General features: G+C 37.7%; 1 protein-coding gene across 2 annotated transcripts in view; it reads right to left on the bottom strand.

The window, feature by feature from the left end:
- Nucleotides 1-22,580, bottom strand: part of EYA2 (EYA transcriptional coactivator and phosphatase 2) — a 74,249-nt gene that overhangs the window by 41,242 nt on the left and 10,427 nt on the right. The window contains exons 4-5 of one of the 2 annotated variants that reach the window (XM_058177263.1): nt 20,598-20,714; nt 569-630 (exon numbers count right to left, since the gene is read on the bottom strand). In XM_058177263.1, the coding sequence (XP_058033246.1) occupies nt 569-630; nt 20,598-20,714 (179 nt within the window). Of the gene's footprint in view, nt 1-568; nt 640-20,597; nt 20,715-22,580 lie in introns of both variants that reach the window. The other variant, XM_058177264.1, reaches the window with a different exon arrangement.

Genomic DNA, 22,580 nt, shown 5'->3' with positions numbered 1-22,580 from the left:
TATGAAAATTCAGATAAAAATGATGATATCTATTCTGGCTGATCTTTTGCTCCTACTCAGAAGAGAAGAAGCTTTATCTTAGTTACAACTGGTCTACTAATATAAAGACAATTTATTACATTTTATCAGGGGTTTCAACTGGTGCAATCCAGATCATGATGGGAGTAAAGTGATCAGAATCTGCAATTGTTTTATTACACAATGCAATTCTATTATTGCAGAGATCGGTAGTGTGTTTCTAGGACCACATTCAAATGCTGGTAAGTTCTTATTGGCTTAGGACCAAGTTGTCATCTCTTTCAACCTGTCAGTCTCTTAAATTTTGCCAACAATGTATATGTAAGTTTTAATGTGTTGGTCTTTGTTTTTCTGCCATTTTCAGTTTAATTTTGCTTGACTTTTCTGAGCTGAATACTCTGTTATTAATCTTGATTCTAAGATATTTTATCATTCATTTTCAAGGTGACTAGTTGATGGCAACTCAAGAGGCTGGAAAGGAAAGGCGACCCATATTTTCAATATACATACAAGAACCATCTTTTCATACTTTAAAAAAATGAAGTTGTACCTGGTGCAACCCTGTGCTGAACCCTGCTGAACCCGTCAGGCTATTAGATCCCTGGTAAATCCCTGAGGTACCTATGCCAAGAGAGAGAGAGAGAGAGAGAGAGAGAGGGAGAGGGAGAGAGAGAGAGAGAGAGAGGAAAAGAAAGCAAAATAAATGAGAAGATAAATGATACGTTATTAGGCTCAATTTAAATATATTTGATAGACCATCTGACAAACAGAAAGGAACATTTTAGATCAGGATTTGTGGCTACGGGTTAAAATTAAACCTTGGAGAGCCTGAGAATCCCCGGTGAATGAGACATTTTTGTAAAAATTGGTTTGCTTCATTGTTATTTTTGTTTTAAATTATGTTCAGCCTTTTGTAGGGCTTACATTGTAATTTCCATGTATAACCTATCTCAAAAGAATAAAAACCTGCACATATAATTTTTGCAATACTGACCAGAAAGCAATTCCAATTTGCAGAGATCCTTTTTGGCCCTAGGGTTATATGTCACTCACCTATTTCTGATCTTAAGAATCTGCTGCTATAAACCTCATCTTAAAAAGAGCAAACTGAGCCCAGGAGTGTCCACTCTAGCTAGCATTATTTTAGAATTCAGATCTTTCCCACTATCTATTATCTTTAAAAAAGCAAGTGAAGAAGGCTAGGGTTTTCAGGATATAATAAACATTTATTTGTCTCTTAGATATGGCTGACTCAATTACCTACAGATATAGTATGAGGCAAGGTGATCTCAAGGCCCAACCAGAACTTCAGTCATTTGAATCTTAATTATTTGAAACTCATATGAGGATTCAGTAGTGGTTTTCAATTTTGGTTGCTACTGATTCTCTCATGGGCGCATGCACCTTCACATGTACATGCAACACTTCTGCACATGCGCAGATATGTCCAGGCAGGTGGGTGGAGCCTTCCGCTGCCACTGCTACCAGTTCACCTGACCCGGGGCAAACCGGTAGCAACCCACCACTGGGATTTCCTGCATCTCCCCTACATAGCTTCGAAACTCTTCAGGAAAACAGTCCGCTGATCCCAGAAATAGGCAATCCTTTTTTGGACGGAGGGTGGCAAATTATGGGATGATTCTCAGAGGATATGTCTTTGTTGCTGCCTACAATATGAATAATAATAATAATAATATTTTAATTTGTATACCGCCCTTCTCCCGAAGGACTCAGGGCGGTGAACAGGCAGAATAAAAACAACAATCAAATACATACAATAAAATATCAGTTAAAAAACTTATTAAATTTAGCCCGAATTTAAATACCTTTAAAATCCAAAAACCTAATTTAAAAATTTAAAACCCTAAAAACAACTAAAAAGTTCTATGCCAGTCCCACACGGGTAAATAAATAAGTCTTAAGCTTATGAAGAATTTGATTTGTACATAAGTAATAAAGGGGTTGTTCTATATCCCCGTGGCAGGTTTGTTTCTATGCATGGCTATTCTAAAATTCAGAAACTTCAACATTTTGGGGTGGCCTCTTATTAAAAATGTATAGGAGTGAACAAAACTAGAACTCATAATTGTAATGTGTACAAGAAATACATTGATGACTTTTACACTTTAGACTTTATTACTAAGGCAAGGCTTCCTACTGTTCCCAAATTTTGTTCTGGATCCCTGGTTGTGCACTGAGCATGAATTAGCTGTTGTTTCTGTTTTTATTTTGGGTAAGTAGAACTCAAACAATCAATCCCCTGATGCAGTTTTCTTTTAATTGCGGAGACGGCCAGCTCTTTTAACCATAAGAGAGAATCAATGCATGGGACCAGTGAAGCATTCTCTTAGCTAAAGTGCAGGAACAAATACTTCTTGGTGTCTCCATGCTGTGTCCTTTTTTCTTTTTGAATATCCGTTTGTTTGTTTTTATTTTAAGTCCTCAGATTAAGCAGGAGAACGGACAGCTGTACAAACTGCAGCTTGCCAAATACAGACAGTCACAAAAGCACATGCAGGGAGAAATAAATCTCAGCACCCCCCCCCCAATCAAACCACTCAAGGAAGAGAATCTGCTTCCAGAACTAATTTGCCATCACATCTGGCTTTTAAAAACTTTTTTTTTTTGACAAGGGCATGAGGTGGATTAAAAGCAGAGGCTGGGTCAAGAGCATTCAATATGGAAACTGCCTTAGGGTGGAAGCCTAAGCCATTATCTCCTCCAAAAGAAGAAATTCTTATTGGACAGTTCATGTCCAGGAGATAAATTACAGACATTATCTATCTGTGAACAACTTTGCATTTTCAAACCCTTTTCTGAAAACAAAAAAACAAGCAAGCAAGGAAACAAATAAAATACTATCTAAGCACGCTCAGCACCTGAAAGAAAATTCTTGTATATTCAGAGAGCTGGACTAGATAAACTAAAGACAACACAGTTGAGGCAAAATAGTAGTTTATTTGGTTCCCCCCAAGGAAAAAAAAAATCAAGTAAAATCTTTCCCTAACAATGAAAAGGAGAATTTTTTTTACAGCAGCTATCTTAGTTTTAGCTGAAGAACAAAGAACCCCTTTATCCAATGCAGAAATAAGTAATTTATAACAGTAGAGAGCAAGTTTAAGTATAGTGGGCAATGACTTCCAATGGGATGGGAATGAAACAGGAAGTGAGGAAGGGATGAAATACAGCAGGTTCTGACAGGTTCTAGAGAACCGTTATTGGAAATTTTGAACATTTTGGAGAACCGGTAGTGGAAATTTTGAGCATTTCAGAGAACCAGTAGTGGAAATTTTGAGTAGTTTGGAGAACCGGCAAATACCACCTTTGGCTGGCCCCAGGAGTGGGGAGGGAATGGGGAGGGAATGGGGATTTTGCGATATCCTTCCCCTGCCACGCCCACCAAGCCATGCCCACAGAACCGGTAGTAAAAAAAATTGGATTTCACCACTGAGGTGGATTAAATGTCCCTGCAAGTGTCTCTATAAGTGGGGACAGCACCGCAGCAAGGATGAGTGGCCAGATGGCAGATTCTGGCTAACAAATTTTTTTCCAGAAAAAGAGAGTTAGGAAATTGCCCACTTGTGCTCTGGATAGTTACTCCTCATGAGGACACCACAGGAATTGAGTTTTTGTCTGTAGTTGTGAGATGAATGGCTTGGGGGCTGAGATTATATCACACTCAAAACCTCTGTCTAGCCTTAACGATATATAATTCATAAAAGCCTCACTTCCTTAAACATTTTTGGACACAATTAATTTACGAATTATGAGAGATCTTCCAAACAGCAGAAAAGAGCAAAGGCACTTGATGAGTGCCTCAACAGAACTTGCATAATCATGGAACTATCAGGGCCAGAATTGAGGTGGCTCCTGAAATCCTTTCAGAGCTTGCCTTGACTAAATCAACATCTCTTGGATTTACAACAATGATTATTTACATACTAAAATAAAGGAAATGTGCTAACACAAAGTCAGTACTGTCTGCATTCAAAATGTTTCCTATTTGTCTTTTAAAGCCTACATCAGACTTTATTTCCTGTGAGAATTTTCAAAACTAATACAAATGATAAACAGGCAAAATAGACCAGCTGGAAAAAAGTAAAAATTATTATTTTCTATTGTTTTTATTATGGGTTGACCTAATATTGTTCTGATTTACTTATTTATCATATTACACCTATTCAGTCCACCAGGGTGGAAAGGCAGAGCGTATTATGGGTCCCATAGATTAGGGATTGTCATTTGGTGGAACCAGAAAAAATGGCCCTCTTCATTATGGAACACGATTCCCCCCTGAAATGTGATTGGTTCACCCCCACTGCTGCTTTTCTGAAAAGCCCCAAGAATATATATATATATATTCTTTTGAGACCAGCCATCAGAATTATGTGTTTATATGTACACACATGTACACCAGAGGTGGGTTTCAGCAGGTTCTGACCAGTTCTGGAGAACCGGCAGCGGAAATTGTGAGTAGTTCGGACAACTGGTAGCAAAAATTCTGACTGGCCCTGCCCATCTATTCTCTGCCTCCCAAGTCCCAGCTGATTGGGAGGAAATGGGGATTTTGCAGTAACTTTCCCCTAGAGTAGAGTGGGAATGGAGATTTTACAGTATCCTTCCCCTGCCATGCCCACCAAGCCACACCCACAGAACCAGTAGTGAAAATTTTTGAAACCCACCATTGACACACACCCATACCACCCATATATATACATATGCTATAGATAGAGAGATGATAGATATAGAGAGAGATGATAGATAGATAGATAGATAGATAGATAGATAGATAGATAGATAGATAGATAGATTATATAATGGATTTTAAAACCTTTAAAATGTTGTAAGCTGCATAGAATCACTTGTGTGTGAGTTAGTGTTTAATGAATAATTAATGAATAAACAGAAGCACTTTTTCCAATTCACAGGAAGCCATATTTCCATTCTCTTTTGCATTCATTAGACTGCACTTTCACCTTTGTGGCTAGTTCTGGCATTACATTTTGAAATATATTCAGGCAAACTGCAAAAGAAAGAAGAGCAATGATGGAAAACACAGGACTGGAATAGAAATAGAAAAAAACTGAGGATTTTCTTTATTTTCTATCATCCCAGAATGTGGGAATCATGGACTTAAATTATACAATGACAGATTTTGTTGTCAGAATGTTATAAAAAAAGCTTTCTAACTGCAGCAACATAGGAAATCATGTTTAAAACAAAGTATAGCTTAGCATGGTATCTGAATAACGTAAATGAAAATAGAAGTATGTCTTTCCACTGCCAATTTTTTTCTTTCCAGAACTTGCCCTTGATTGTTGCTTCTCTAGCTTTTTGGCCTAGCTGTTCTGAATAATTATACAAACTTCAGAACATTTATATTTTGCAGAGCAGCTCCTGAAATTATTGAAGGAGTGCACATCCAGCTAAAGGAAGCTGACTTCCGGCCGATGGCTCTTTTGGGAATGTCTGATGCAAAACCTGTACAGGGGGAAAAACGTACACATTGCTTGTGTAAGTCTAATGCAAATTGATGCCTGTGTGGTACCTCTCCATAAACAGCATGCCGACAAAGCTGCTCAGACTCTTTGCTAATTTTTAGAGCTTCTGACCTTTGCAACAGGAAGGGCAGATGGATAAATGATACATTTATTCACCTATTCTGGTGGTGGGTCTGAGACATTCGGCTTCCATTCAATCATATGTACTCCTTTAAAATGAGAACCGCACGCCAAGATCTTTCCCTTCTGGATCTTCTCCACATGGAGCATAGTTCACATCTGTGTTCAATCAAATCAGCTGCTAAAATGTCACAATGCCCTCATTCACAGATAACACAGAGAACATTTAGCTGGTAATAAAATAACTTCGATATTAGAGGAGAACAGCTCTTTGGATATTCAGTACTGGAAGGTACTCGGTAGGAATGCTCAAAGTTGACCTTGCTCTATGGACTTCCCTAGTGATGGATTGTGAAATGAGACATCTGAATGTACAAGAGCAACTTGCAAACCGAGAGAGACCATTAGTAAGCCTATGAACGAAATAATCCGCATCCTTTCAGGAGAAACCGATTCCATTTGCAATTTCTTTCATGTTTTTTTTAAATGTGCGCCCGTCATTGAACCACAATGGCTCAGCATAGCCTGAAGACTCTTTTGACCATCCAATCTGTTAAAATACTGAAGAAAAACTCTACTAGTCCAATAAAATTAAACTGCCAGATACAAAATGAGCCTTCAATGCTATGTAAATGTTTCAATCCTGGGAAGTTACGCTGTTTCTATGCATATTCTGTTTAGCATATAAAAAGATGCCCTAAGCTAAAAAAGTTACTTTAAAAAAAATTGGCTAATATACATTCTTATAATCAGTTAATGAGGTACTTTAATCAAGATATAAAATATCCTCATCAATAAGCAATTTAATAATTATATTTGAGGGTACAGTTAATCAGTGATCATCAAGTTCCAGCTGTACTCAATATTATACTGTAGCTCTACTTAAATGAACAAATAATTTTAAAAGTGAAACCAGATGGACGGCTACTTATTGTACTTTGAATCAAGGCTTTTTCAAAAGATGCATCAACAGACATGCTATTTTATACTGCGTAAAGTTGGAAAAGTCTTTCCTTCATTTGGGCTCTGATGTTATCATTTCTTTGATGTACTTGTATCTGGCAGAAATCAGTTGCCCTAACCAAGTATTTTACCTGTTTCCACTCATTCACTACGACTAACACTCTATCTTCTGCTTCCTTAACATTTTTTTCCATGAATATTATAAAAAGTAGCAGCTTATTACTGGAGTTCTGATTTGGGTTTCCCCCCCCTAATTGTCTCTAAAACTTAGTTCTTTGTTCCAGTTCTACTGATGCAACTAGATCTTTTCTCCATTTGGATCATGCTGGATTTACAAGTTTGCAAGTAATTTTAATGTAACTGCCCTAATATAAAAGCCTTAGATAAGTGATGGCTAACTTTTCATGTCACCGCATGCCAACCTGCGTGCTGGAAATGGCACGCAAAACCATTCCTCCTGGACCACGCTGCCTCATTGGCCTTTGTGTGCAAGGGAGCACTGAAATCTGGCAGAGCAGCGTTCCATCAAGTATGCACGTGCCAGCATCCGAACTTCTGGTTTCCGGTGCAGAGGCGCACCCGACGAACAGCTGGCTGTTGTGCACGCGCACAACAGAAACCCAGAAGCGCACATGCATGATGGAAAGCTGCTCTTCTGGGTTTTGGCACTCCCACGCATGCAAAGGACAGCTGACCAGTGCTCGTGTGTGCACAGAAACGTGGAAGAGGAGCCAGTGAGGCAGCATATTCTGCATGGGATGATTCTGTGTGCTGCTTCCGGCATGCGTTCCACTGGTTCACCAACATGGCCCTAGACCAAGAGTCAGCAACCTTTCACTGGAAATCAACTAACTGGTAATCGCCCCAAAAAACAGATTTACCCATCACACAAGAGAGCGGGAGAGAGCACTTGCTACCTCCTCAGACAGCCATGTTGGCACTGGCTTCATCAGTTATCTTGGTGTTGGGTAGAGCAACAAATTATCTGGAAATGACAGAGGTAGCAATGGCCTCTGGCACTTACAGAGAAGGTTGCTGAGCTACCCTTAATTTTGTCACCCACTATTGACATGTATGCAGTGACCTGAAGGAGAGGAAATTGAAGCAGCATATGGATCAGCAGTGGGGCCACTCAAGTACCAGCTGTTACAGCTTTCTGCCAACTCAAGTATGGGTGTAGGACATAGAATTGGGTTTCGGAAAAGTAAGTATACCCAAGCAAGTTTCAACTTTAAATATTTTGATATGCTTTAAAAATGTTACAGCCAAGGTATTGTCTATGCACACATGCATGGGTACATGTCACCGAAATTTGAGCAATTGCCAGTAGTCTAAAATTTTCAACTGCCCAATGCTGTTAGTTTGCTATTAAGAAAATGGCTATATTTACAATCTACAGAAGTTCCTCCAAAATCAATGCTTTTCTTTTCAGTATGAGTTATATATTGAAATATGCAAACACAACAAGATGTTTATTTTTATAACCCAAGTCTAACACAACTGATGCTTATTGTTCATTATAATCAGTATTTAAAATATCAATTAATTGCTTTTTAAAGAAATTCATGTAAAATTCTTGTTTTGTTGAGTTTCTGTGGAAAACTACTAATCTACTAATTAAATCTTAGACTAGAGCTCATAAACATCCCAGCAAATATGGCTAGGAGATTATATTGGAACTATAGTTCCAATTACCTGAAATTACAGTCTAAATTTTTCTTTTGCTAGTATTCCAGCCTAAGATTAATTTCAACTCCTAAACTGAAATACCTCTTCTAGAATCATGGAGCCTACTAGGTCACCTTTGGCCAGTCACATACTTATGCTATAATTCCATGGGCCAGTCATATATTGCAACAAGCTACTATTGTGTGTTTACTAAGCTACAAATGGTGGGGTTTAAACACCACGCTAAATCAAAACCCAAAGTACAACATTATGACAAAGCATAATGTGTGAGCCTAACCATTGTATTTAAGACTAAACTGCTTTTGAGATTAACATGCTACAACAGGGAGAAATGAAAATTAAGTATGTTACCTCAAGTTGCTTGGAGCAGGGGTCTCCAACCTTGGTCCCTTTAAGACTTGTGGACTTCAACTCCCAGAGTTCCTCAGCCAGCTTTGCTGGCTGAGGGACTCTGGGAGTTGAAGTCCACAAGTCTTAAAGGGACCAAGGTTAGAGACCCCTGGCTTGGAGGAATATATTAGCCAACTCCCTATATTTGTTATATTTGAATCTCCCCCAAATGTTCCAAACAGTTGCTCCTAATTAGGAAAGTGGTGTCCAGTGGGTTTAGTGCTCTGGGAAATGACAGAACACCATCTTCACCTATACCCTGGTGGATGTATTGACATACTGTATGCTCACATACTTCCTTTTCTAATTATTACTGGAAATTTCCTATTAATTGCTTTTCTGCTATAAGAAGCCTTTGGAATGAAAAGTACCATGTGAATCTCTTTCAATCCTTCTTGAAATAAATTTTAAATACTGGTTTAAGGACATACTGTACATATATAACACACACACACTCACATAAAACACACACACATGCACACACACACACACACACACACACACACACACGAAGAGTTTTGTGAGAGGGACAAAGAAAAAAATGGGAAGATATCAAGTTCTAAGACATTATTTGGAAGGACTAAAGATCAAGATTGTTAAAAGTGAATGGAAAAAATATAAAAATTGATTTATTTGTTGAGTGTTAAAATAGATGCGCTGCTATCTTTGGTAATCTTAATGGACTGTTGCTAACTAGGATTGAACGGCCAAGTTTTAAGGATTTGGTTATAGATAAGAGTTCAGCTATAGGAACAATGTCCTTGTAGCATTTTAAGAGGTTATAAGTTACTAACATTGCTTATATTTGTTGTGATGAACAGGGAAAACAAGTCCCTGAAGTTTCTTGCTAAGGTTTTTCAGAAGTGGTTTACCATTGGATCCTTCCTAGGATTGAAATTGAGTGCCTGGCCTCAGATCACCCATCTGGCTTTATGCCTAAAGAAAGATTAGAACTTATGGTCTTCTGGTTTCTAGCCTGATGCCTTAACCATTACACCAAACTGGCTCTATTGGTCATAACACCTACAACTGATTCTCAAGAACAGATGTAGCACAATCTGAATTCTTGTCTGGATTCTTATCCAGATTCTGGGCTTCCCATATGCATGTGGTTGTTCCTGTGGGCCATAATTTATAGTTTCAGGTTGCCCTATGATATGTCTCCTAATTTAAAAACAGTTTGACAAAGTTATGGCAAAGGGAAAGCTGTAATACAAGTTTTGAGGTGTCTGTTTCCTGGTATATTTAGGTTATTATGTCTCAGGATTCAGCTTATTGCAGCTGCCAGCTTGGAAGACATTCTGGGTAATTCAATTCTGCTAATGGAAATTGGTTCCTATCCCATAATGTATTGGTTCAGGGTTCTTGGTGTTTAAAGATGAATTTCAGATGTGAGAATTTTTACACATGTATCTTTCTTTTGGCTATAACTGCACTCCATTCTGGTAAAATGTATGAACGAGAGGCAGCTGCTCACTTTAGACTAAATTCAGAATTCCTTTTCCATAAGATCCAAGAACTTCAGCTATTGCTTTGTGTTGTAGTCTGAATTTGATTTGAATTGGGAGTCTTAGAGATATAGCAGAAATGAGAACTATTTTAAAAGTCTTTATCACATATTCATGAATTCTTCTTGTTAAGGATTAGCTCTCATTTATGAACAAGATATTTACCATTTACATATGCCCTATCCCAGGAAACCACATTAAACACAAATAAACATGTTTTCTAGATGGGATTTCAGATTAAGATTTATTTCCGCCTTTACCTGAACTCAATAGAGCAGGAGTGGACAACTACGTTCCCTTTCTGACTTGTGGACTTCAACTCCCAGAATTCCTTCCAGATGGAAGACTTCAGTGGGACTACTTAGAAAGGGAAGCAAAAGGATAAATGTACATGGGAATAACAGTGGAATAAGATTACAAGCCAGTTATCTGTGGGTGTTAAGTTCACATATAATTTTGGAAAAACAAAACAACCCTTTCTTGTCCATATGTCCTTGGCGTTTTGCTTTAAAAGTACTATTCAATAACAAATTGCACCATCAAAATGTTTATGCATAATGACATTCAACTACAGTTAGTCCTTGCTTAACGACGGTAATTGGAACCAGAATTTCCGTCGCTGATGCAGCTGTTATTTGTTAACATCATCTAATTGTGATGCAGCTCTTCCTATTGCCACTGTTAATTGAATCCACAATGTCATATGGTCATCTTTTGTGATCTCCTGCTGGTTTCCCCATTGATTTTGCCTGTTGAAAGCCATCAGAAATGGCAGCAAATGCTGATGGATGATTACCCTGTGCCAAATGCCCAAATCATGATCATGTGACTGAGGGGATGCTATGATGGCCATAACTACATGGGCCGTTCATAAGTGCCATTTTTTCAGTGTTGTTCTAACTTCAAACGGTTGCTTATTAATCATTAAATGAGGACCACTACTCATATTAGAGAACCTGTAATTCTAGCATTGGTCAAATGTTCCTTTGCAGTCAATGGTCAGACCTACGTTCTTGGGTGGCAGAGGACAATGAGGACAGCATTGTTCCTAATAGAATAGAATAGAATAGAATAGAATTTTTTATTGGCCAAGTGTGATTGGACACACAAGGAATTTGTCTTGGTGCATATGCTCTCAGTGTACATAAAAGAAAAGATACGTTCATCAAGGTACAACATTTACAACACAATTGATGATCAATATATCAATATAAATCATAAGGATTGCCAGCAACAAGTTATAGTCATACAGTCATAAGTGGAAAGAGATTGGCGATGGGAACTATGAAACGATTAATAGTAGTGTAGATTCAGTAAATAGTCTGACAGTGTTGATGGAATTATTTGTTTAGCATTTATTATAATAAATAATAGCTTACAAAAAATTGTAAGCCTCTCGACTCTCAACAACTCTGAGCATTTCATATCAATAAAAGAAACTGCAATAAAACAGGGGGAAAAAAGATGGGATGTGTGATGCAATGAAGGTCATCAGTCTCACTTGCCAAAGGCCCAGGTGAAAAGCTAGATCTTTACAGTTCTTTTAAACGAGAACAGTGGAGGCCATCTGGATCTTGTTCCCAAGGGCAGGGGCTGCCACAGAAAAGGCAATGACAAACCTAGAGGTGTCTAAAACAGACTTTTCCTCTAGACAGAACCACAAAATTCCTTTTCATTTCCTGGCTGGTGTATCTCCCATATTCTATCATATCACACTGGTTTTTAAATCATAGCACATTTGGCACAGGAAATCTCATGCTTGGTAGCTCATGAAAAAAAGGAGCCGTTGCTACTACTGCAAAGCTGTCCTGAGCAGAGGCCTCTCTTGCATTCATGGTGATGTGATGCATAACTTTGCCTCCACCGTCTTAGACTGCAGCTAATACAAACCAGCTGTGACAGAAGCTTGGGAGAGAAGGGACAACTACCATTTCTATACGGGTTTTAGTTTTACGAAGCTGAAGCACTGCAGTGACAATTTGCCAAGCACAGTCTCTCCATATCTCTGTATTTTCCACAATGCTAGATGTGGTTAAAGTTTATAATGCAGAGTAATTTACATTTCTTGAGGAAGTACTGAAAATTATACCGCAAAAGCAAGTTTCAGAGGCTCCCCAAAGGAATATTGTAACAAATACCAAAGGCTGTTGTGTCAGTGAGACATCTAAATCACCACCACTAATGTGTACAATAAATACTGTCATAGGTACTTTAACATGTAAAATAAGATTTATGCTGAGTAGCCAGTTGAAGCAATCTGTATTCCACAGAAGCTCATCAATGTGGGTTTGTTTTTGTCTACTTGTGGTTACAGAAATCAACTGATAGCAATAGCAATTTTAATTGCAATTTTCTTAAACATTACAATTAAAAAGATAAAAACTAATGCAAACTAAGAAAAATAAAAGAATAACAGTAACAAAAATAAATGCAAAAATAAGAAAGAGAAAGAGAAAATAATATAGAGAAAAAGAACATAAATATATAAATTATCTCTCTTCATCATAAGAATAAAAAATTTAGTAATTTATCTCCTTCAATATCTAATAGAATAAATAATGTATTCTTCCCATAAATCCAATCTCTTATCTACAATCAAATCCTTAAACCATTTTCATTTCAATCCTGATATCAATGAAAATCCATTAAGGGTTATCATCGGAGATAACAACATATCTATTTTAAACATAATCATATAAACCAATATTATATTCTCTCCTTTTACTGCTAATAGTCTTAATTTTTTATTCCTTTTAATAATGTCCTAACACTCAAATTCTTTTCATGATAAGAGGTCCCATCTTCTCATGTTTTTTTAAAAAAAGAATGGCAAGGATCCTTATAATTAATTTCAAAATCTTATTTCAAATCCATCTGGACTCTTGATATCTTTGAAACTTTCTAAAATCAAAATTTTTGTCATTTTTTTTCTGTTTATTTGAGATTTTTAAAAAAATTCTTGAACTTATCTATAAAGTTTCTTTGGCTAAGGGTTGAAGGAAACTTACCCAGTGCCACAAAACTTGTCATTGCAGAGGTTTTTAATAGCAAAAAACCAGTTAACAAGGAGTTTTTAAAAGTGATTAGTAAAGTACCGGTAAGTATTTCAAACATGTGTCCATAAAGATTCTTACCACACTTTGGGCCAAGACAGTGTTTCCTTGTCTCCCAGTGCTAAACCTGTTATGAGTAGCGACTTCTGGAACACTTGTGGGCAATCCCAAGTCCTTTCCTTACTTGGAGAGGAATCCTGAAGAGCCAGTCCATTCACCAGCTCTTCATTCCGTTATTGTTGTCCGCTCTATTCTCAATGGAACTGTCTTCAGTTCTCTATTTCTTGGAAGAAAAATCTTAACTGATCTTCTTTGACCATCATCTTCTCCAAGCCCCCCTCCCCCGCCCAAATCTAGACCTGCCTTCCATAACATATTGCCTTGCAGATGTGTTGGACTGTAACTCCTAATTATCTCTCATCAGAAATAATTAGTGTTCAAAGGCACAAGGAGCTGGAAAACTGATCTAGATACTCAGGAACCGTGGCATCCTGCCAGTATGCTCTTACCTTGGACCCCTCCAGATGACTCAATATCAATGCCACACCTATGCCACATTCTTATAACCTCATTTTTCTTGGGAAACTAAGCTGATTATCTTCTGGCTCATGTTTAAGTTGTAGAGAAATTCAACTTGCAAAAGAGTTTGGGAGAATTCTTGACTCCTCCCCCTCTCCTTACTTGAACTTGGAAATCTCTAATAGATTTTATAAGCAACCTTATCAGCTAAACTAATCTTAATCCTTCTAGTCATTCAGTTTCTGCATTCTGAAGGAGGGGCAAAAAAATACACAGGCTTGATTTTCCCTCTGCATTTAATTCCTGAACTTCTTCCCAGCCTTTGAATTCAAACAAGCCATTACTTTCCTTTCCCCACCCAACACAACACACAGTCACTCTGCACTGCAGTCTACAGAGTTGCAGCTGCTGAGAAAAATCACTGACTGCAAAACTTAAGTGTTGTGCTATCATCACAGCTTTTAATGGGATTTATATGATGGAGGAACATAAATCCTTTCTCATTGTACTAACAGTTGAGATGTTTTATAAACTGCCAAATATACATAACACTGGGGGTGAGTGAGGTTAGAGGAGAGACAAGCGATTTTATTTTGCCCTTTCTGCATACAGTGAGAACATTTTTGTTACTTTAAAGGACCAAGAAACCAATGTGATTATTTTTGCAATCTCCAATTGACTAACTGGCAGGAATACTTCAGTATTCCCTGTCCATTATCAGCAACCTGAGATGGACAGGAGTCTAAACAATGATCGTATAATGTAGCAATATTTCCCAACCATGGCAACTTTTATATGTGTGGACTACAACTGCAACTTCAATGGGATTGGCCCACCCCACTCACTCTGGTGGAAGGGGCATCTCGCAGATTCCATTGGCCAAGGAATTGTGTCCAAAGAGCTGCTGATACAGTTCTACAGAGAAATTATTGAATCTGTTATCTGCACCTCCATAACTGTCTGGTCTGGTTCCGCAACCCAACAAGACAGACACAGACTTCAGAGGATAATTAGAACTGCAGAAAAAATAATTACTACTAACCTGCCTTCCATTGAGGACCTGTATACTGCATGAGTCAAAAAAAGGGCTGTGACAGACCACCCCCCTCATCCTGGACATAACTTGTTTCAACTCCTACCCTCAAAACGACGCTATAGAGCACTGCACACCAGAGCAACTAGACATAAGAACAGTTTTTTCACGAACGCCATCACTCTGCTAAACAAATAATTCCCTCAACACTGTCAAACTATTTACTAAATCGGCACTACTATTAATCCTCTCATCGTTCCTATCACCCATCTCCTCCCACTTATGACTGTATGACTGTAGCCTTGTTGCTGGTATCCTTAAGATTTATATTGACGGTTTCCCTATGACTATCATTAAGTGTTGTACCTTATGATTCTTGATGAATGTATCTTTTCTTTTATGTACTGAGACAGTGTATGCACCAAGACAAATTCCTTGTGTATCCAATCACACTTGGCCAATAAAAAATTCTATTCTATTCTGTTGTGTTGTGTTGTGTTGTGTTCTGTTCTGTTCTATTCTATTCTATTCTATTCTGGCAGGTTCTAGAAAAAGGCTTTGTCTGCCACAGCTTTGTCTCCTTTGAGGTGAGATTCACTTCACCCCTTTGGAGTCAAAAACTGGTTCTGCCAATTGGCTCAGGATCCTGATGGCGGTGTTTTATGCTGGAGGTGGTCAGTAGACTGAGACAACCTCACCTCCACCCTGTTTGCATTTGGTTCCTAGGCTATTCAATTTGATTAATTTTAATGTTTTAAACATTTTAATGCTTTTATAGTTTTGTTTTTGCAGTGAGATGGGTGGCATATACATTTACTAAATAAATGAATGAATAAAAACTCGCAACATTCTCAGGAATGGCAATACTGAGCACATCAGATACAGCACATCTGAAATTGTCCAGATTAGAAAGTCCTTTGGAAGGATGAAGAAATGGAAAGCATGTGAGACAGAGGAGCCCTGTAATACCCTATTAAAAGTAATAAACAGAGCAAAGAAGATCCCTAATGGATCAAAGGTTCTCCTAACCCAGTATGCTATTCCCACTGCGACTGACCAGCAGCTAACTAGAACATTTAAGGAAAACATAAATGTAAATCCATTTTCTTACACAAGTTTCCTAGCAACTGATATTACCACACTGAAGGTATCTATCCACTGAGACTAGTAAATGAAAGAGATTTTCATGCCAGCATTAGTTAATCCTTTTAGATTTGCTTGCTTAGGTCATGCAATGAGCACAGAAAAGTAGTTTGCTGATACGGTATTGGTTTATCACTAAAAAGTATCACAGTTACATAACACGCTGGCATATTCTGCAACATACACTGCTAACTGCCTCCTCATGTGTGGAAAGGGCGAGATCTGGTTTTGATATAATTCTTTTGTCCCCAGGAGTTATTAAAATAAGTTTAGGAGAAAAGAAAGTAGACCCCTCTAATAAAATGAAATCTTATGCTTATCTTCCTATTTACATGCAATTCTGTGCAAAAACTATAAAATGCACAAATAGCTCTTGCAGAAGACATTGAGCCAGTTATGGCATGTATTTTTTGAAAAAAAATGCTTGAATCAAAATATAGGACATTTTGACTCATAGGAGGGTAGTTTTTAATCATATACAACCAAACTTTCTCTGAGAGGAGTGAAACTAAACCCAAAGATGATTTCCTGCTTATGCAACTGTTCCATAAGCATTAGTATGAAAATGCTTATGTATTAGTACGAAAACTGCCACATGTTATTTTGCCCTATGAAATCTTACAGAAAAGCACCAGTAGCTGTTGTCCTTTTCTGTGACAATTTCTTAGATACAACTCAAAGTAGCGTATAGTAAAAAGACATTCAATTTTACCTCGCTCAAGACAAAGGACTAACCACTTCTCAGCTCCAGTACAGATACTGTACATTTATAATTCATTATGCTGCAGGAATCTAAGGAGTCTGATAAACCACAAGGCCAAAACTGTGTCCCCGTGCACAATTCTGTGTACTTCCATCATACTAACTTCCTTCTAGGTTAAAGAACCGTAGATTCTATTACTGGGGATCCTCTATGTTCTAGGCCCCTATTAATTTGAGTGGCCCTTTCTGGCACAACTTCAGCATTTAAAAGATGTCAGTAGAAGAAGCATGTTCAGGCAACCAACGCAAGGAGACCAGCTTACTCGCTATGAGGAATGTCAAAAGATCCAAGGGAATTCATCTCTTTCTTTGGTTGCAGGGTCAAGTGTAAGGAACACCTCAATTGGATTTGAAAGGCAGAGTGGGGGGCTGGACTGCATTTGCAGCTGTTCTGGTCTGTCAGATCAAGGCACTCTGCTGTATAGCCAACAAGACCATTAACGTAAGGCAATGGGGCTTTACAAGATGCATGGGGGGGAAAGTGCTTGTTTTCCTTTAAGAGGCTTGTGAAAGTTGGGGAATAGAGGGAAGGGAAACAAGAAGGGCAGCCTGCCCTCCCAGGTGTATACAGTGTGGGAAAGCTCTAAAAGCACATTCCTCAAAAGAAGGAAGGAAATCTTCTGAGCATCCCATGAAGAGCTTTCATCAGCACTTTGGAAAGGTAAATAATGTCCAGAGATAAAGAGCTTTTTAAAAGACATTTTAAAAAAAAACACCCATCGTTGGGTGGACTCTTTCTTCTTTTAAACAGCTGAGATTAATTTATTTTTTGCTGGAAAAGAATTTGAGTCTCTGGCTAGTATTCCACCCTTAAAACTGCTTTGTGAATGTATATGCTCACCATACACACAGTACCATCAGTAAAATAACATTCAGTGACTCGGTTCACCCAGTGCATTTACTTTGAATATTGAATTCACCAATGTTCAGGGTTCACACAATTAATCCATCAGTCTGGATTCATAGAATAGGACTAATCAAACCAGGATTAGCAGCATGGAAACAAGAATACCATAGAGCAACTATTGAAAATCTTTGAGTAAACGAGCGTCTACTTATATTGGTGGGAAGAATTTATATTGGAGACTAGAATTTTAAAAATTGTGAAAACAGATTCATGTGCACAGTTGAGACATTCAGAAAGTGAAAGCTCATGATATCCAAGATTTAAGTGGGTTAATGAGAATGCAGCACAATTATTCTTGTGTAAGAATAATTTCTTTTACGGCAGTCATTCTACTTTCATGTTTGTTTATTTTATTGTTTCTTTCTTCTTTTTTACTTCCATGTCCAGTTTTTCTCAAAATCTATTCCTGACAATGTCCAAATCAACATTTAGAAACTCCCATGTATATGTATGAATAGACATATGCTGAAACCACATTTTACCACATATTTCTAAGCAGTTAACTATCAGTCGCCATCCTTACACATATTTTTCCATATTCACTCATATCATTTCAACCATCAACTTCCAGTCACCAATTAGAATATTTTTTCCCCTTATGGATTTCATTCATTGCATAATTTCCCCCAAAACTCATCTCCTGATCTTCTGTTAGCATCATTCATTCATTGGAAACTCCTATATTGCGAATTTATGGATTCTGATTTTCATAAGCACCCACTCTAATATAGAAGACGCCAATTCATATTTTGCTGATACGCTTTAGCCCTTTTACTCATAATTAAATTTACTGGATGAATTTACTGGATGTATTGGACTAGAAGGCCTCTAAGGTCCCTTCCAACTCGTTGTTGTTGTTGTTATTGTTAATAATAATAATAATAATAATAATAATAATAATTTAATTTGTATACCGCCCTTCTCCCAAAGGACTCAGGGCGGTTTACAGCCAAGTAAAAACAACAATCAATGACATAATACAAATAAAACCATAACTAAAAAACTTATTCAAATTTGGCCCAATTTAAAATACATTTAAAAACCATAAAACCCAATTAAATATTAAAAACCCAATAATAAAATTTAAAAATTCTATGCCAGTCCTGCGCGGATCCAATGCCACAGGATCAGACCACTTATTCAACTTAACTATTAACCAACTATTACAACTTAAATCAGGCACATGACATATTTTTCTTTCATTAATTCATTTTCTTTATTTCTAACTGTAAAGTTAGGTAATGGTCAGTTTTGATACATCTTGGTCAATATGACACAAGCACAAGCACAGTCCAGTTCCACTGTTAATGCTATTCCTTATAAGCTACTTTCTCTAAACCATAAACTACTTTTAACCCAACATATTGCTGACTGCTTTCCATAAGTTGGATCTATAGGCAGTATGTCGATATATATTCAGGGTGCAAAAATATTTAATATCTATAAATAAAGAATTATGTACAAATGGGGATTTAAATACAACGACATAAATGCAATCTGTATTCTAAAAGTGTTAAGCAAAGAAATATGGGAAATAATGTAATAGAGGCAGCAGTTTGTTCAGAAAACAACATGATATAAGATATGATTATATATTTATCTAGTCATGCAAAATAGCATATTTGTGTGTGTGTGTGTGTGTGAGAGAGAGAGAGAGATGTGGGGAGATGAAATAACTAAAATCATTTGGGTATTCATGAAAAAAACATAATGATTTTATAACATTTTACCCATTTTGTGAAATTTAGACCTTTTACTTTTTTAAACAAATAATGCTTTAATTGAAGATGGGTGAGCACTGTCTATTACCCCTGCAGCAGGGGTGATATGCTCCCAGTTCAGACCGGATCACCCGATCCGGTAGCAATGGTGGCAGGGGATTCGGAGAACCTGTAGCAAAAATCCCTGCCCCCCACATCCCCCAGCTGAGCTGCGTGATCATCAGAGGTTGGGTTTTTTTTACTTTTAAAAGCATTTTTTCTTCGGCTGAAAAAATGAGGGGGGAAAAAGCCTCTGATGATTGCGCGGCTCAACTGGGATTGTCAGAACCTTTTAAAAGCTTTTTTTCCTCTGGCGATCCCAGCTGGGTTGCCTAATCATCACTTGCCTACTTGCTGCTTCTTTCAGGCTCGCTAAGCCTTGCTTTGGCTGCTGCAATCAATTGCATCAGCCAGCAACTGAATCTGCCTGCCTGCAATCCATCTCATCAGTGAGCAACTCAATCTTCCTGCCTTCAATTGGGTAAGTAACTTGGGGGGGGAGCTTTAAAAAATAGTTAATTGGGGTTTTTTTAAGGAGGTTTTTTTTTTAGACAGCGATTTAAAGTTACGGAAGTTTTAAATTTAGCTGCTTTTATCTAAAATATATAAATAAAATAAAATAATAAAATAAAATATTTGTGTAGCTTTCTGAGATTTGGTGTTTCTGTAGTGTTTCACTCTAACTACACAAACATACAAAATCTCACAAAGCTGTATGTGGGATTTTGTGTGTGTGTGAGAGAGAGAGAGTCAGTTGTGTCGTGTTGTGTGTGTGTAAAGTGTGAAAGTTGGTTTTTGAGCTTTTTGTGGAGGTTCCTGCTTGTTGCAGGGGCCATTTTGGGTGAAGTACAGCTGTTTTTACATTGTGTATGAGTCAGTTGTGTTGTGCTGTGTGTGTGTAAAGTGTGAAAGTTGGTTTTTGGTACCTCTTATTGTTTTGTGTACTTTGTTTATTATTTTTATTATTTATTGTTATTGGCCACACCCACCCACCTGACCACCAAGACATGCCCACCAATTAAGCCACGCCCACTGAACTGGTAGGGAAATTTTTTAGATTTCACCCTGCCCTGCAGTAGAGAGTAGGCGGTTCTGTGCAGCACAAGGTTGCCTCAATGTCATTCCAAGTGCTGTGAGAAAATTGTTCCAATGGAACAAAGCAGAATGCTAATGTAGACATATTGACCCTTTCTGTAAATGTTCTTGGCTGAAAGAGATTTTGTATACTAACCATGCATTTGGTAAGCATAAGGTGTCTGGCCTGATGCTGCCGTTGTGAAGCTGGATCCATAGCTAAGAAACCCACTCTGACCAGGTGAATGGCTCAGGCTATCTTCTGTTTTGATAGCTTAGGAGACAAAGAAGAAGGAATATATATTACTGGGAAGCTGATATGAAGCTTGCACAAATATTTAATGCACTAAGATTATTTTCAGTAGTGTTTGTCCCTACTGTACCCCCCAATTCATCCAGCAGAAAATGGAACAATCACCAAAATAAAGGGCAATATGACAGCATTTTCCAGATAAGAAAGGGAAGGGAAACTGTAATTGTTTAAAGGCAGGGGGGCAGTTTGAATCCCAACTCCTATTCATATCTTAGAGAATAAGGAAGCTTCTATTAATGGCCTTTCAAGAGAATTAGAAGTTTTTGTACAGCATTTGGCTTGCACTCGACATTAATTGCAGGGGAGGTCACAGATATATATAAAACACCATATGAATCACATTTTACCTTTAAAATAGAGGAGATCCCACTGCAAGCTGAGTGTCTGCCCAATAACCCTGATTTATGGTTGCCTCTTGCAGCCATTTTAAAAAAATGGAGCAAATTTCCTCATGGGATAACAATGGCATATAACCTTGATATCTGTAAAGCCATCTCCTCATGAGAATATCTGTCTGTTTTACTAGGTCTGGGCATTCTCTGCATTCTATTTCTTAAATGTTGCCACCTAGCAGGGCCTAGAGAGCACAGCTTCATGGTACATGACTCTACCCTTTGGAACACCCTTCCCACCCACCAGATCTGGCACCCTATCCACCCGGCCTTCCAAAAAGCTTTGAAGGCCTGGATTTCCCCACAATGCTTTAGATAGTATGAGTCTGGAGCCCAGGGAAGCTCTAAATATTGCTCTGGATATGTTGCATTTGGGCACCAAATGCTAGCTTTTATATTCTTTACTGTTTTTACTGCTTGATTATTGTTTGTGAGTTGCCGTAAGATTAGCAGCTATAGAAATCTTTTAAATAAACAAACTTCCCATGCCAAAAACAAGCCAATTTGTTTGGGCAACCATGAGTGATTATAAGTTACTATTGCCGACTCCATAATTGTTGGTATCTGAATTGGACTTTTGTGGGTATACGGTAGGAGAAATTGTTTTTGTTTCCCTGACATTTATATTCTGATTGCAATCGGCAACTTGCATGCAGAACACTCAACACATTATAGGCTTGGCCACAATTAATCTTCAGTGACAGATGCTTTCTGGAAGCCTGTTTCAGACAAAGAAATAACTTGGCACCAAATTAATTTCCACATAGTTCTCCGTTTTGTCTAGGAACTTGGGATAGTTTTACTTATGAGCCAAAAAAACAATAGTACTTCATTGTTCTTGGTTTTCTGCCAGGTGGGATTTTTCAGAATGTACAGAATTCCATGGTGGGTGTAATGAAGAGGGAGGGGGGAAAAGAGGAGAGTTATTGTTCAGAAGATGCAAATAGGTACCATAAGAACCCTGCACAGTTGACAGATGTCCCCTAACCACATATCTTTGTGGATCAGCATAAGTCCTTTTGGATGATGGCAATAAATAAATAGCTGAATCAATAAATGTTTGAAAAATAATGGACCAGTTAGTCACCAAAGGACTAGTCTTCACCTGCTGTTAATAACAACTGTTCAGTGTTTTTCTTGGCTTTTATCCAGCTAATATAAAAAATCTTAAACCATCATGATTAAAATTAGAATCATAAGGCCTGTCTTTCTACTATAGAGAGATGTTTATGAACTGATTTGAAATTCTCTTACTTATTTAATCGATCAGGAACTCATTTAATTTTTTAAATTTATGAATGTTTTAAAAGTCAGTGTCGATTTATTATGTTTCAAAAATCATAATCCAGGATATATGATGAATCATGAAGAATTCCTATACAGTTGTGGCCCAAATTGTGGAAACCATTTGGGGAAAGTATATTTTTGAGTTTTG

Source organism: Ahaetulla prasina, chromosome 3 (assembly GCF_028640845.1).
Source record: "Ahaetulla prasina isolate Xishuangbanna chromosome 3, ASM2864084v1, whole genome shotgun sequence".
Lineage (NCBI taxonomy): Eukaryota > Metazoa > Chordata > Lepidosauria > Squamata > Colubridae > Ahaetulla > Ahaetulla prasina.
Note: the sequence above shows the minus strand (reverse complement) of the source record. Positions and strands in the feature narration are given on the sequence as shown.